The sequence below is a fragment of the Schistocerca americana genome, chromosome 7 (genome assembly GCF_021461395.2).
Source record: "Schistocerca americana isolate TAMUIC-IGC-003095 chromosome 7, iqSchAmer2.1, whole genome shotgun sequence".
NCBI classification, from domain to species: Eukaryota; Metazoa; Arthropoda; class Insecta; order Orthoptera; family Acrididae; genus Schistocerca; species Schistocerca americana.
In genome coordinates, this window is record NC_060125.1 from 313880025 (window position 1) to 313897265 (window position 17241).

The 17241-nt window shown below is 44.4% G+C and overlaps 1 protein-coding gene across 1 annotated transcript in view; it reads left to right on the plus strand.

Moving 5' to 3' along the window:
- Window positions 1–332: 332 nt before the first annotated feature.
- Window positions 333–17241, plus strand: part of LOC124621819 (malate synthase-like) — a 138218-nt gene continuing 121309 nt past the window's right edge. The window contains exon 1 of the mRNA XM_047147257.1: window positions 333–436. Within this exon, the coding sequence (XP_047003213.1) occupies window positions 368–436 (69 nt within the window). The 5' untranslated portion in view covers window positions 333–367. The remainder of the gene's footprint in view (window positions 437–17241) is intronic.

Genomic DNA, 17241 nt, shown 5'->3' on the forward strand with positions numbered 1-17241 from the left:
AGAGTTGGTAGAGGACAACAATGAGAAAGGATTACAGGGAAGATTATCTATCATGGTTGCACTGTGACATTCCCCGATCATAAAGAGGTTAAATAATTAATATTTAACGGTAAGAGTATCACGACTACCTCAGTTTTTCCGGGTACACACCGAAATTATGCCTGTATCTTATGCGCATTCTTTATGGCTTGCCTAGTCTTGTTTGTCTTCAAGGGAAAGAACCCAGCCTGATAAGAGCAACAATGATAGAGGCGGCGCTCTGACGTAGCAGTAGAGAAGACCAGTGTGACCTCGCTCTGGCGGGACTCTGAACCCAGCTCGCTTATCAGCCCGGCCGCGTCTGTTTCCAGTTTTTCGTGGGACCGCCATGGCGGCAGACGCAGCCACTGTACGGCGCCTACGCGTCCTCTCCAGGGTCATTGCTGGCGTCCGCAAGGTAGTGTACCTGCGCGTGCCCCACAGTAACTGACACCGATAAAGAACAGACAACGCTACTGCTCTCACAACTCTCCTTTTGCTACCTGCTGTGCCAGTACTCTCCTTCTGCTGCCAGCTATGACCACTTATGAGATACTTGGTGTCCCAGAAGGAGTGGTCAACATTAAGGCATATGACAGGAACGATCATTCGAAGCAAAAGAGTCCAGTAAACGTGGGCTCTAAAATGCATACTTTAATATCTGTGAGCACTCTTCGTCTTCGATAGTGTGAAACAAATCTCCTCTGCTGCAAGCTCTTTGCTTTCCACGTTTTGGGGGCAGGAAGTAGTATGGGCCAAACCAATAAAAAGATTGTGTAGTAAATATGAGCTCTAAAATGCATACCTTAAGAGCTAAGAGCACTTTTTCTGTAACATGTGTTTCATAGTAGCGAAGATAAACAAGCTTTCATAGATTTTAAGGTATGCACTTTAGAGTCCATGTTAACTAGACATTTTTTTCTTGTTTTCGTGCATATGGAGAGCAAAAAGCTTACAGTAAAAGAGATTTGTTTCATAGTATCGAAGATGGTGATGTGCTCATAGCTCTTAAAATATGCATTTTAGAGTCCATGTTTACTGGACTTCTTTTGGTTCAAATGGCTCTAAGCACTATGGGACTTAACATCTGAGGTCATCAGTCCCCTAGACTAAGAACTACTTAAACCTAACTAATCTAAGGACATCACACCTCCATGCCAGATGCAGGATGCAGGATTCGAACATGCGACCGCAGCAGCAGAACGGTTCCGGACTGAAGCGCCTAGAACCGCTCGGCCATAGCGGTCGGCGGACTTCTTTTGCTTCGATTTATCGTTCCCGTGACGTCTCGAATATTAACCATTCTTCCTGGGGCACCCTGTGCAGCACTGTGCTGTAATACATAAATCTAAGAAAAAATGCTATCTATGCCTCATTTACATTCCCCTGGGTGCAATATTGAGTCTGTTGATGATTGTCAAAAGTACCCAAATGAGTCAAATAAAAAAAAATTTCTGCAACATGTTGTTTTGATTTGAGAACACGCTTTTTGGAGCACAATCATTTACCCTTCGTTGTGTATACGCACATTTGTATTAGTTCCTAAACGATATCGTTAGTGGCTCTTTGGTTATAAATTCCTGCGATTGTATTCTAAATTCAGTTTCAGAACTTGAAGTACACGACAGACGCATATGTATCTGTTATGCTTTTCGCTTATCTTCCAACCCGATATTAATGTTTAAGACTATGACGTTACTCTTCGTGCGCAGATACAGAACGTTAAACACTCTTCCACCCAAATTTCACACCGAAATACATACCTGAGTCTGCAAAAGTATCGAACAATTATCGTTGATCATTATTTTACTATTTCTGTACTTCCTCTGACGTGTTTTTGTTCTATATTATGAAGCTCATTTCATTGTATGGTATTTCGCCGCAGTACGATACCATATTCAAGAATAAGCATCAGTGTGCGCGTCTTTTTGATAAGAGGATAGAGAGATATAAAGGATATTTTTGCAATAATGTTTTGTTTGCTTTATCGTGTAAAACTACCAGACCAGGAGCTGACATGTCGCGAACGTAGTTCATACCTTTTTAGTTTCCACAAGTGGAAAAGTCGATGCCGATTTTATCCGATGAAACGCTCATTTTGGTGTCCTTGGATTTCTCGTTGTTCTATTAACCAAAAATTATTTCTCCTTAGGGAATTCTATGGAACACAGCCACATGTGCGACAGCTTGCAGTCACCCGCATTTGTAGTGTATGAAGCATGAGCAGGTTTTTAGCAATAATGACCATAAAATATATAGAATGTTTTCATATAATATTAATGTGGTCGTGGTGGTTTAGCGGATAGAGCACCAGTCTGCAGTCCCGGAGATCCCGACTTCAGTTCCCGACAGAGGTAGGTATTCGTCCTCCTAACAAACCCTCCACGACGACATGCCTACCCGTCATGACTGATTTCGTCCAAATTTATGGTCTACGTAGGACTGTGCCAGAAATTAAAGTGACAAAACTGAGAGCTTCATATGGCTAGCGTTTCGAAAAAATGGCATCTTCGGCGCGGATCGAACGAGGCATGAGCCATTTAAGTCCGCGCAGTTTTCAGGCTGCGGTTGGGGCAGTGGAAAGATGGTAATCAGAGAGTTGTGGGATCGCTTCGCTAATTGGGTTTTTCACGTTGCTTACACTGTCAAGTAAACCGAAATAATGCTCAATATATTGTATTTATTAGTATTTTCATAAAATGCAATAAAATGAAAAGCAAAGGAAAATTTGGGGCTGCAAATAAATTTCCAGGAATGGATCATAATGCGAGCGAATGAGGACCTCGTATATCAAGTTAGATACTTTTATTATTTTACATTTGATGGTTTGCATGTTCTGGGGTGATATTCATGGTAGACATAGGAGTGGCAGCCGCGCGGGATTAGCCGAGCGGCCTCAGTTGCTGCAGTCATGGACTGTGCGGCTGGTCCCGGCGAAGGTTCGAGTCCTCCCTCGGGCATGAGTGTGTGTGTGTCCTTAGGATAATTTAGGTTAAGGGATCTTAGCTGTTAAGTCCCATAAGATTTCACACACATTTGAACATTTTTGAACCGGAGTGGCATCTTGCTCACGCTATAAACGCCGCTATTTTTACAGTTACATAGTTGTTTGAAAGTTACCATAGAAAAACAAACGTGGCTTATATTCGTGAGAGGTCCTCTCTCATCGCTCAGTTTGGCAGCAAATCACGCACAACGTTATCATTTCGCCACATAATGGCTTGGATTGCTGCCGACATACCATGGAATTTGTTTTGATGCAGTCTTCTCTAAGGTCAAAATGAAACTAACGGAATATGAAGCCCTGTACGCCTTAATTACAATCTCTCCTCAAAATTTTATTTACAGAGTCTTCATGGAAATTTATTTCCAAGCCCAAATCTTCGTTTACTTTTCGTTTTCATGCCGTTCATGAAAATAATAATAAACTCGATATACTGAGTTTTATTTCAGTTTTTCTGCAGTCTAAGTAATGTAAAAATTCAAAATAAAAAATAAAGAAGTTTCCGTGTGAGGACTCGAACCCACGACCCTCACATTACCATTCTGTAATCTTTCTGCTGCGCCAACCGCTGCTTGGAAATTATGTTAACATAGATGGCTCATGCCTGTGCCGACCCGCGCCAACAGGGCGATTTTTTTTTTTTTTTAACCGCTTGACCATCTGGAGCTCCCTCTTCTGTCACTTTCATTTCTAGTCAACACCTGCATATACTGTAAATCTGGACGAAATCAGTGATAACAGATTAGGCGAGGTCCCCTTGTCAACCTGCTATTAAACAAGAAGTGGGGATCTTTCCCGGGGGTAAAAGACGACCAAACGAGGAACTCGCCACTATCCTCCTGCTAGTACCGCGGAAATTTTGCCTGACCCTGCCTGCAGTCAGAGCTATAGCTTAGCCACAGGCTTGTGCCAAGGACTTTGTTTTTGTAACAACAATAAACTGTTTCATTACAAATATAAATAAATATTTTAATGTGATAATAATAATTTGTTCTCTTCAGTGAATTCCACACTGCCTTAGCATAACGGTCAAGAAATTACAGTTCAAGCAAATACAGGCTTTGAAAAGCGTAAGCCAAAAAATTTGAAAATTTCACATATCACACGATTAATTTAATAACCATTATTGCAGAAAACTCTCACAACTTTGATAACAACATTATCTACAGAATATAAAATCGAAGTGTGCATCTACAATTATCAGAACTTCAATAGGCACTCCGACTGCGGACACTAGCCCTTTTTTTTTTTTTTTAGTTGAGGACCCTTTCTTACTTAACTTCCTAGAGTATGCTGGTTCTACGTTAGGTTTTTCGAACCATGTTGGATTTATTGCCGACACAATGGAACTGTCTCGAAATCTGGCAGGAAACCCGAAGAGATTCTAGTCGTATGTAAAGAGCACCAGTGGTGACAGGACACAACAAGTACCTTCACTGCTCCATAACAATAGTGATATTATAGATGACAGTGTCAGTAAAGCAGAATTACGAAACACAGTTTGCCGAAATTCCTTCGCAAAAGAAGACGAAGTAAATAGCCCAGAATTTGATCCAAGAACGACTGTCAACATGAGTGACTTAGACGTAGTTATCCTCGATGCAAGGAAACAGCTTAAAACGCTTAATAAAGGCAAGGTCTGCGGTCCAGATTGTATATCAGCAAGGTTTCCTTCATAGTACGCTGATACAATAGCTCCATACTTAGCAATCATATACAACCGCTTTCTCTTAGAAAGATCCTTGCCTCACAAGTGTCTTCTTACCAAACTGCGTGCCTATGGAGTATCGTCTCAGCTGCGGACTGAATTCGTGATTTCCTGTCAGGAAGGTCATGGTTCGTAATAACAGAAATAATACCTGTCGTTGCCCAAGTAAGTGTTATAGGTCCTCTGCTGTTCCCGATCTGCATAAACGATTTAGGAGACAATCTGACTAGCCCTCTTAGATTGTTTGCAGATGATGCTTCAGTTACAGTCTTTTACAGTCATTTGATGATCAAAACGAATTGCAGAATGATTTGGACAAGATCTCTATGTTTCAATAATTGATAATTGACTCCAAATAATGATAAATGTGAAGCCATCCAGATGAGTGCTAAAAGTAATCCGCTAAATTTCGGTTAGACGATAAATCACACAAGTATAAGGGCTTTAAACTCAGCTAAATACTAAGGGATTACAGTTACAAATAACTTACGTTGGAACGATCACGTAGATAATGTTATGGAGAAAGCAAACCACCGAGCGAGGTGGCGCAGTGGTTAGACACTGGACTCGCATTCGGGAGGACGACGGTTCAATCCCGCGTCCGGCCATCCTGCTTTAGGTTTTCCGTGATTTCCCTAAATCGCTCTAGGCAAATGCCGGGATGGTTCCTTTCAAAGGGCACGGCCGACTTCCTTCCCCGTCCTTCCCTAATCCGATGAGGCCGATGACCTCGCTGTCTGGTCTCCTTCCCCCAAAACCAACCAACCAAAGCAAACCAAAGACGGCTATTTACTGGCAGAACACTTAGAAAATATAACAGATCTAATGACAGTGCCTGCACTACGCTTGTTCGTCCTCTGCTAGAGCACTGCTGCGCTGCATGGGATCCTTACGAAATAAGAGTGACGAAAGACATCGCAAAAGTTCAAAGAAGGGCAGCTCGTTTAGTATTATTGCCTCAGAGTACGAAAATATTTTGGTGCCGTCCAGCTACGTATGGAGGAATGATCATCATAATAAAATAACAGAAACCAGAGCTAGCACGGAATGATTTAATTGTTCGTTTTTCCCATGCGCTGTTCGAGACTGGAACGGTGGAGAAGTAACTTGAATGTGGTTCGATGAACCCTCTGCCACGCACTTAGTTCTGAATTGCACATTAATGATGTATATACAGATACCGTACGGTTCGCCTTCGTATATGTACCTTTTCTACTCTGGAATGTCTGTGCAGCCGCAACCCAGTCCACAAGAGCAAATGAAAAGTATCCTGTGTTAAAAGTACCTTGTAAGGTTTAGCATTTCTTCCAGTTTTCGAGTCTTTTAGTTTTTTACGCCAGTTAAGTCCCCAGAAGTTAGCTGTGAAATCTGAAACTTGATACATCTATGTATATTTCAACGGGACTTCAAAACGTACGTTACACTCTATTAAGACAGACAAAAAAAATTATTGAATGCTGTCCTACATTTCAAAGTGACACAGATACATGACACTATTTTTCTATGTAGCCACCACGACTGTGGTTGGAAGAAACGGTTGGAACGTTCCATATCTTTTTTCATTTCCTCGACGATAAAAATCCACTCCTTGGTCACAGATCCATTCGAGAATTTCTGTGTGGACGTCCTCATTATTGAAACATCCATTTCTCCCGCGACGTTATTTCAACTTGCCGGAAAGATGGAAATCGCATGATGCAATATCTGGACTTCTTGTCAACATCGTCCACGCCTGTCCGGCCTTGGTCAAGTTATTGACAAAATTTCACTGCGGGTCGATGCGACTTTGCATTTGGTCCACATATCACCAGAATTTCTCAGTGGATATGTGTGCAATTTAGACGGTTTTCGCGCTATAAATTTGTCTCGCCTCTGCACTCCCCCACAGTGATGCAGCTGTTATCCGTACCGCAGCAGAACTGTGTCTGCAAGAAATCTGAAAATGTACTCTCTTCTGAAAACTCACCACTCTTGTCTTAGTGCGGGACGACGAGTGTAACTTACTGTCCGAAGTCCCTATGTATAAAATAATGTCTGTCTGTATGTGATGGCTAATCTCGGGAACCGCAGTAGTGATTTTGATACGGTTTTCACTAATAGATAGACTGATTCACGAGGATGGTTTATGTCTATAACTTATAATCGGTACATAAGACAAGTCATCTGATGTAGATACCTAATGTTACCCGTGCGAAGCTGGAGAATGTCGCTAGTTTACAAATATAAACACTTCTGACTAAAAAGTGGTTGGAGGATTCATGACACAAATGACCACCTCTTCCCCCTCTCCCTTGGATTCAGCCTGCACATGCCATTGGTGTAGCCCATGTGACCATCGGTCATCTGCGATGCTTGGAAGACCATCGCAGCTACAGCTTCGAGATACCCACTCAATATCTGATTACCAGTGCAATTGGAAACAGCTGCGTGTGCCTGCCGCCTCCTTACCTAACAGAAAACGCGCCTGTTCTGATAACCCATCAGACGCATTACCGAATTAGTCTAACGATGGTGATATAGCCGCAACAATCGTGCTTGTTTTTGTTATCCATTGCAATAGCAGCGCACCTCGTAGCCAGCAAGCTGAACTGTTCAGTAAATGTGGAAGCCCAACCCAAAAGCGAGTACCCAATATCCCAAATCCTCGTGCTGTGCAGCGCAGGTACACACGTCTACGACTGCACACAGAGGAAACTGGTTTCCTGGTATCCAAGTGCAGAAATACCGTTACAAACAGAACATCGCGCGCACTTCATTAGTTCTGCAGCTTTTTCTTGCAATTTTACAGAAACTATTCGGTAAAAAAAAATTATTTTTCGTTACTTGTAGCTTCATACACTGAAGAGCCAAAGGAACTGGTACAGCTACCTAATATCGTGTACCGCCCCCGCGAGCACGCAGAAATGCTGCAACACGAGTGGCCAGGGACTCGACTAATGTCTGAAATATGCTGGAAGGAATTGACACCATGAATCCTACAGGGCTGTCCTTAAATCCGTAAGAGTACGAGGGGTTGGAGATTTCTTCTGGACAGCACGTTGCAAGGCAACCCAACCATGCTCAATTATGTTCATGTCTGGGGAGTTTGGTTGCTAGCGGAACTGTTTAAACTCAGAAGACTTTTCCTGGAGCAGCTCTGTTGCAGTTCTGGACGTGTGGGTTGCGCATTGTCCTGCTGGAACTGCCCAAGTCCGTTGGAATGCACAATGGACACGAATGCAGGCGATCAGACAGGATGCTTACGCACGTGTTAGCTGTCAGTCATATCTAGACGTAATCAGGGGTCCCATATCACTCCAATTGCACCCTCCCCCTCCCCCCCCCCCCCCCACGCACACACACCATTACAGGGCCTCCATCACCCTGAACAGTTCCCTGCTGATATGCAGGGTCCATGGATTCATGAGGTCTCCATACCCGTCCACGTCCAACCCGCTCGGAACAGCTTTAAACGAGTCTCGTCCTACCACGCAACGTTTCCAGTCATCAACAGCCCAATGTCGGTGTTAACGTACCAACACGAGGCGTAAAGTTTCGTGCCGTGCAGTCATCAAGGGTACACGAGTGGGCCTTCGGCTCCGAAAGCCCATACCTATGATGTTTCGTTGAATGGTTCGCACACTGACACTTGTTGATGGCCCAGCATTGAAATCTGCAACAATTTTTGGAAGGGTTGCACTTCTGTCACGTTGAACGATTGTCTTTAGTCGTCGTTGGTCCCGTCTTTGCAGGAACTTTTTCCGATCCCAGCGATGTCGGAGATTTGATGTTTTACGGGATTCCTGATATTCACGATGCACTCATAAAATAGTCGTACGAGATGCTGTGTCCCATCGCTTGTGCACCGACTGTAACATCACGTTGCGACTCACTTAAATCTTGATAACCTGCCACTGTAGCAGCAGTATCAATCTAACAACTGCGCCAGACACTTGTTCTCTTGTATAGGCTTTGCCGACAACTACGCCTTATTCTGCGTGTTTATATATCTCTGTATTTGAATAACATGCCTATACCAGTTTCTTTGGCATTTCAGTGTAAGCCATCTTAATGGTGAAGTGCCAATAATTTCGATAATGGTCATAATTATTGTGGTATTCGACATTTAAGTAACATACTCCGCGAAATTCGAAAAGTTTGCAATGAAAAGTAGGAATCGCTATTATTTTGTATTTGCTGCATATTGTGTCATACATTGCCGTGTATGAAATTTCGCTAACATTGCTTTTTAGTTAGTACTGAGAAGAGAAATGGATTTTAATTTGCATACTCAATTCCGACCGCACACCCATAAATTCAGAATGAAATATTCATAACATCCCCCATATCTCATAAACTGTTTGAGATATGGTAAATTATAGCACAAAAGGAATAGAACATTTTGCCATATGACTAACATGCAGAACCTTCTTATCCATGGCAATATAGCAGAAGCCATAGCTTTTATTTTCAGTTTGCAGGGCAGTACTGTACTTTCTGAAGAGTGAGATAGGAATTTGGTACTACGAAAACGAAAGTGAAAAATCTTTTCTTACATTATTGCAAACTGATATAATGAGGTGTTCCATAAGCTGTTGACGTCTCTGGTCGCTAATTGCTTCTTTAATAAGACACTGTTTCAGGAGTCAACCAGAGAAATGTAAAAATGTTCAAATGTTCAAATTTGTGTGAATTCCTAAGGGACAAACTGCTGAGGTCATCGGTCCCTAGACTTACACATTACTTAAACTAACTTATGCTAAGAACAACACACACATACACACTCATGCCCGAGGGAGGACTCGAACCTCCGGCATGAGGGGCCGAGAAATGTAGACGTTACACGTTACTGATATGCTTCTTCAAATGGGAAAGGTTAGCAATCCACCAAAATTAAATCACTAATACTGTTACAATTTTGGTGGGATCCCGTAGTTAATCATGCTTTTAATAGTGAACGACGGGAATGGAAACTTACCAACGGATTTTTTTTCCTGCACTTTAATGATCTGAAAAATACGAAAATAATCCACACCAAACAGTGTACCATCTATTTGTTACTGCTGCCGTTCAGAGTGAAGTGGTGAATTTCTTCACCTTAATTATCCTTTCATGCGTTAAAGATAAATTATATATCTTTGTAATTATTTTCACATTAATGAGTAGTCTAAAGTGTTTCATGAAGTATAATAGAACGATGCTGCATTTTTGCTCCAGAATACAACTGATGAAATAAAACTTTTTCATAACTGTGAAGTTGTGAACACTGACGACTTGCAGAACCTTTCCAACTATTCGTTGAAGTCAGTATCATTCGTGAATCAAAAAGTATTTGTAGTTAAAAGATTCAATCCTTCATTGTGTGCAGCGATAGGAATGGAAAGATGGTACGATATTTGCTTACTTTTTCATATATCAGAGATACCTGTAGTGCAGAAAACAATCCTTTGGTAAGTATCAGCCCCAAGTGTTTATTATTAGAGATACGAGTGCACTGGGTCACAGGATTTGCTTGAAATTGCAACATGGTTGGAGATAAATTTTCATGTGACTTGTTAAACTTTTTTTTCTTCACGGAAGTGTCACCAGCGACGAGTTTGGAATAACGCGTACACATTTCTAGCAGCCACGTTAAATTTTGCTGATTTTGCAAAACACAGCAGAAATTGAAAAAGTTAATATTTATAGATATGAATGCAAATAGTTTGTTATGAAGCTACACTGTGACGGTAAAAGTATTTATTGCCATATTGTTGCTTTAAAAACACAAGAACAAGATAGTGCGATATTCACGCACCTGTCATTCCCACAATACTGATCATGTATTTCCAGCATTGTTCAATTTATTTTGCACTGCGTTTCCTGGTAGGAGGAGTGCATGATTGATACCGATAGGATTTCTTTAAACATATTAATACATGAGGCGGTTTCAGTTTTGATTAAAAAAATATTTAACCGATTTTTATTCTGCGGATGTACTTTCCCCTAAGATGCTGACCTAACTCGTCCTCAATTATTTGTTTAATAAACCACAGTTGCAAGATTCTCTTGCAATTGCAATAATGTCAACAAGTTAGTGAGTTGATTTTGTGTGAACTCCGCTGTGTTTTCGCAAAAGAAGAAAATTTTAACTCGGGAGCAATAAAGACATAGGCTATTAGTCATAAATCGCTACTGATGACGCTTTTCTCAAAAATGAAAGTTTAACAAGGCAGGCGAAAGTAAAGCAATTCTTTTGTTGCAATTACAGCAGAATCCTTCAACCCAGTCTGCTTCTAATAACGAACAGCTGCTATTGTAACTTACCAGAGCATTTTCGTTTTACACCTCAAACTCCCTGAAACAGTAATTTATTAACTGAGGCCAAGTCAGATCAATAGCATATGAAAAATCACATGCTTAAGGTAAAAATTAAACGTGTAATTTCTTCACTTATGTTGTTGTAAAGTCATACTAATGGTCATTTAACTTGCTTATGTTGTTGCAAATCGACGCTAACAGCCATTTCACCAGCTACCGATTACTTTAAAAAACTGCAATATTCTGTTGAAAAAGTCTATAGTTATTGTATAAAGCTGTAGGTAAGAAAACTCAGCATGCTAACAGTACGTATGGTAAAATACCATCGTCTCTGTACGCTATCGTTTGCCACAATCTCGTTTCGGTATCTCCAACCCTTTATGAGGTATTAGGGTTGTTATGGATATTTCGTTCTGGCTTTTGTCACTGGCGCGTGCGATCGGAACTGAGTGCGCTACACAAAATCATTTTTCTGGAGATAGGAGATAGAGACTTCTTCCCAAATCTAAAACAAATTCAATACGTTAGCTACATTTAATATGCAGTTACGTATGCTGTAACACGCACGAAACGCCAAATCATTGCGATCCATATTCTCCATTGCAAAATTTTCGAATTTTTCGCAGTGTCTTACTTTTTAAAAAAATCACAAAAACTATTACCGTTAACGAAACGTGGTCCTTCACCATAAAGCTGATATATAAAGCTGCAAGTAACGTGTATATATATATATATATATATATATATATATATATATATATACAGTTTCTATAAGATCGTTTGAAAAAGATTGTTGGGCGCGCGCTTCGATTTTGTTAGCTCAGCGCGTCATCCACCAGCGCCGTTGTTGCTGGCATACAGTATCTCGTACATTCCGGCTCGCAGGCAGGTGCTGGCCCGCACCATTCAGCGCCGCCATTCCGACGGTCATTGTGTGCTGTCCCATTTGATAACATGGGGATATTCTTGGCGCAGTTTCCAGCCGTTTCAAGCTGGCTCCGCTATGCGGGTAACCCGCTTTCTTTCTGTGCGTGCCATATGGCAACTATGAGCGCAGACCTTCCTTTTCTTTCTTTCTTTCTTTTGCTTGTTCCTTTGTTCCGCAATGACACAGGGTCGGCATAGTTAATCGGATTTGGCAAGGTTAATTGAAGCGGTGGCCGGATGCCCTTCCTGTCGCCACCCCGTACCCCCCTGGGACGGAATTCGTGTACCCCAACTGTCTGTGTCAAGTGTAATCCACGGAATAGTGCGAATGCGGTCATATGTCTGCGAGCCATGTAACTGAGGCGGAAAGTGGGGACCAGACCAGTATTCACCTAGTGGGATGTGGAAAATGGCCTAAAAACCACATCGAGGCTGGCCGGCACACCGGCCTCCGTCATTAAGCCGCTGGGCGGATTCGATCTGGGGCCGGCGCGCCTACCCGATTCCAGGAAGCAGCGCATTAGCGCAACTGTGAGCGTAGACCGTATCGCCTTTATACACTGTCCAGTCACATTAAAGCGACCACATACTAATTTAGACGTTAACGTGCAGTAACTACTCACAAACCGTAGGTGGCATCACTAGCAGTGGAGGCATTGTAAAGCGCGTCATGGGGATGCGGAAACAGTGCACTCGTTGTCGTAACGCCGAAACTAAGCGATTTATCTGTCGTCCAAAAGGGCATGATCACTGGCTTTCAGGGCAAGGGTGAAAGCATTTCCGAAACGACCAAGTCTGTAGACTATTCGCGTGCCAACATGGTTAAACTATACCGCGTATAACAAAATGGCGGTATTCAAAACCGGCGCCATGGTAACTGTGGTGCACTGCGGGCCATACATGACAGTGATGAACAACGGTTATGGAGATGTGTACGAGCGAAACGAAGCGTAACTGTTGAGCAGAGCCGGCCAAGGTGGCCGAGCGATTTTAGGCACTTCAGTCTGGAACCGCGCGACCGCTACGGTCCCAAAGTGCTCAGAGCCGTTTTTTTTTTATTTCGTTGGTGATATTGTCATTTTGAAATCCACAATGGATCATCACAAGTATGCATCTATCATTGGAGACCATGTCCTCCCCTAAATGCAATTTATTTTTCCTCACCACGATGGTATTTACGTAGAGGACAATTTTTTTTGTTTTGGTTTTTAGGGCGCAAAACTGCTATGGTCATTAGCGCCCGGTCCGTTACTTAGGAAACAGTAAAAAACGAAGATGGAAACCAGCAGCAATGGGAACGAAACTCAAAAAATCGGAGAAACTAAAAGCAGAAGGAAAGCTTAAAATTCCACTACAGAAAGGGGTTGGTTGTCCCCAAAAAAAAGCTTCAAATGACTGACGTCATTTCACTGGCACTAATAAACTCGAGAACGCGATCGGCCGAGCGCGTGTCATCTGCCAAAATTGACGATATATCAGGCGACAGCTGTAGACGGGCGCGTAACGGAGTAAAATAGGGGCACTCAAAAGGTGTCTTACCGTCCACAGCTGAGAGCAGTGGGGACAGAGTGGCGGAGGATCGCCGCTTAAAAGATGTCGATGGCTAAAAAGACAGTGCCCTATCCGGAGTCGAGTTAAAATTACCTCCTCCCGACGACGCGCTCGGGAGGAAGAGGTCCAAGCACAAGGAAGAGCTTTCACGTCCCGCAATTTATTATGGGGAAGTGTCGACCAATGTGCGTGCCATAAAAGAACAACACGACGACGTAAAACGCTCCGTAGATCGGCGAAGGGAATCGATTGAAGAGCTGGCCGAAGAAGAGAGACTGCAGCCTTGGCCGCTATATCGGCCGCCTCATTTCCACATATACCAACGTGTCCCGGGAGCCAGGGGAACGCCACCGAGACGCCCCCCAGGTGGAGCAGGCGCAGACAGTCCTGAATCCGGTGGACCAGAGGGTGGACAGGGTAAAGAGCTTGGAGACTGAGGAGAGAGCTGAGAGAATCTGAGCAGATAACATACTGTATCCGCTGATGGCGGCGGATGTAGTGGACAGCCTGGAGAACAGCGTAAAGCTCCGCAGTATACACCGAACACTGGTCGGGAAGCCGAAATTGATTTGGGGTGTCGCCAACAATATAGGCACTCCCTACACCTAACGATGTTTTGGAGCCATCAATGTAAATAAATGTGGCTTCCGTCATTTGTGCACATAGAGCAGAAAATGCCCGACGATAAACAAGTGAAGGGGTACCATCCTTGGGAAACTGACAAATATCACGGAGCAGGCAGATACGGGGACGGAGCCAAGGCGGTGCTGTACCCCAAGTTGTCAAGAAGGTTTTTGGAAAGCGGAAGGAAAGAGAATGGAGCAGTTGACGGAAGCGGACTCCCGGTGGTAGTACGGAGGAGGGGCGGCCTGCATACCCTACATCAAAGGAGGCGTTGAAAAAAATGTCATGGGCTGGATTAGCAGGCATGGAAGACAGATGGCTAGCATAACGACTCAGAAGGACTGCTCGCCGAGTGGACAGCGGAGGTTCAGCAGTCTCAGCATAAAGGCTCTCCACAGGGCTCGTGTAAAAAGCTCCAGACACTAAACGTAATCCACAGTGGTGGATAGAGTCGAGACGCCGAAGAATAGACGGCCGAGCAGAGGAGTAAACTATGCTTCCGTAGTCCAACTTCGAGCGCACTAAGGCGCGATAGAGGCGGAGAAGGACCACTCGGTCCACTCCCCAGGAGGTACCATTCAGGACACGGAGGGTGTTGAGGGATCGCAGACAACGAGCCAAAAGATAGGAAACGTGGGAGGACCAGCACAGTTTTCTGTCAAACATAAGACCCAAGAATTTAGCGACGTCCGAAAACGGAAGGTTGACAGGTCCTAGATGTAAGGAGGGTGGAAGAAACTCCTTACGTCGCCAAAAATTAACACAAACGGTCTTACTGGGAGAAAAACGGAAGCCGGTTTCGATGCTCCAAGAGTGGAGGCGATCGAGACATCCTTGAAGACGTCGTTCAAGAAGGCTGGGCCATTGAGAGCTGTAGTAGATCGCAAAATCGTCCACAAAGAGGGAGCCCGAGACATCAGGAAGGAGACAATCCATAACTGGATTTATGGCAATGGCAAACAGTACAACACTCAGAACGGAGCCCTGGAGTTCCCGCATGGAGAAAACAGTGTTGTAGCTTTCGCGATTTTGAGAGGAGAAAGCAAGAGGTCGCACTTCCGCTGCACGTTTCTTCGGGAGAAACGCTGGCGGGTAATTTGAAGAGCTCGAAATCTCAGCAAAGTGCTGACCCAATGAGTTAGAAATTGCGACGGGGTCCACTAATGTATCATGCGCGCCAGTGAGCCCAGAGACCGGGGAGAAACTAGGCGCGCCTGATAACCGTCGAAGCCGACTCCAAACTTCCGAGGATGGAGTGAAGGTGTTAAATGAGCTAATAAAGAATTTCCGGCTTGCCTTCTTGCTATCGCGGATGACGCGACGGCATCGCGCACGGAACTGCTTATAGCGGATACAGTTGGCCAAAGTAGGATGGTGGCGGAAAACGCGAAGAGCACGTCGCCGCTCACGTATTGCGTTATTGCGTCACGGCACGCCTCGTTGAACCAAGGAACTGGGGGGCGCCGGGGCAATTCGGAGGTGCGTGGTATTGAACGTTCCGCAGCTGTAAGAATAACGTCGGTAATACGTGTGACCTCATCGTCGACGCTGGGAAAATGACGGTCATCGAATGTCGCTAGAGACGAAAAACGTGTCCAATCGGCTTGGGCAAACTTCCAGCGTCGCGGGCGCATATATGGCAGTTGAGGCTGCAGTCTAAGGACACATGGAAAGTGGTCACTCGAGTGTGTATCGTCAAGGGCGAACCATTCGAAGCGCCGAGCTAGCGGAACAGTACCGACCGAAAGGTCCAAGTGAGAGAAATTTGTCGTGGAGGCAGACAAAAATGTAGGGACCCCAGTGTTGAGGCAAACTAGATCCGCTTGGTGGAAGACGTCTAGCAATAGTGAGCCACGTGGACAAGGATGTGGAGATCCCCAAAGCGGGTGGTGGGCATTGAAGTCCCCAATCAGCAAATAGGGGGGGGGGGGGGGGGTGGAAGCTGACCAAGAAGATGAAGGAGATCAGCTCGTGCCAATGGTGTCGACGATGGAATGTATACAGTACAAAGAGAAAAGGTATATCCAGAAAGGGAAAGACAGACAGCGACAGCTTGGAAGGAAGTGTTTAAGTGGATTGGGTGATAATGGAGAGTATCATGGAGAAGAATCATGAGTCCTCCATGGGCTGGAGTGCCTTCAACAAAAGGGAGATCAAATCGGATGGACTGAAAATGGGGGAGAACAAAGCGGTCATGGGGACACAGCTTTGTTTCCTGAAGACAGAAGATGACCGGCGAGTAGGATCGTAAGAGGATCGACAATTCATCCCGATTGGCTCGAATGCCACGGATATTCCAGTGGATAATGGACATAGGGTGAACAGTAAATGGAGGAATGTGACCAAGGTTGCTGTCAACTCATCGACTGCTCAGAACTGGCGACCGACATCATGGAATGGCATTCAGCCGAAGGCAGAAGATCCTGATCCATAGGTTGTTCTGGAGCAGCTCCTGCCACCAGCGATCAGCCAGTTGATCGGCCGCCATCAGTGCGCCTCGGCGACACAGAAGACGGCCGAGGGCGATTTCCGCCAGGCGGTGCTGTAGATGGGACACGCCTTGGCGGAGAAGGAGATGAACTGGGTTTCTTAGTAGCCTTCTTGGAAATATGATATTTAGATGGAGGAGGAACTGATGGTTGTGAAGTTGGGATACGTAAAAAATCTTCACGAGTATGCTCTTTTTTCGAAATCTTGGTGTCTGACTTTTGGGCTCGAGATTTAGCAGAACCCGATGAAGGGTGAGCCATAGAGTGGGCAGGCGAAAGTGGTGAGGTTGAACGGGCGATCTTTGCGCTCGCCGATCTGACGACCGTGGCACTAAAAGTGAGGTCGCAAGTCTGTGTGGCCGCCTCCTTTGTTGGCTGAGGAGAAGCAAGGACAGTGCTGTATTTTCCTGTCTAAGGCACGGTGGGCTGTCGACTGGCGAATAATTTTCGAGCAGCAAAGGTCGACACCTTTTCCTTGACTCTGATTTCCTGGATGAGCTTTTCGTCTTTAAAAACGTGGCAATCTCGAGAGGAAGCAGCGTGGTCACCCATACAGTTGATACAGCGAGAGGATGGAGGTGGACAAGCACCTTCATGGGCATCCTTGCCACATGTAACACATTTGGCCGGATTGGAACTGG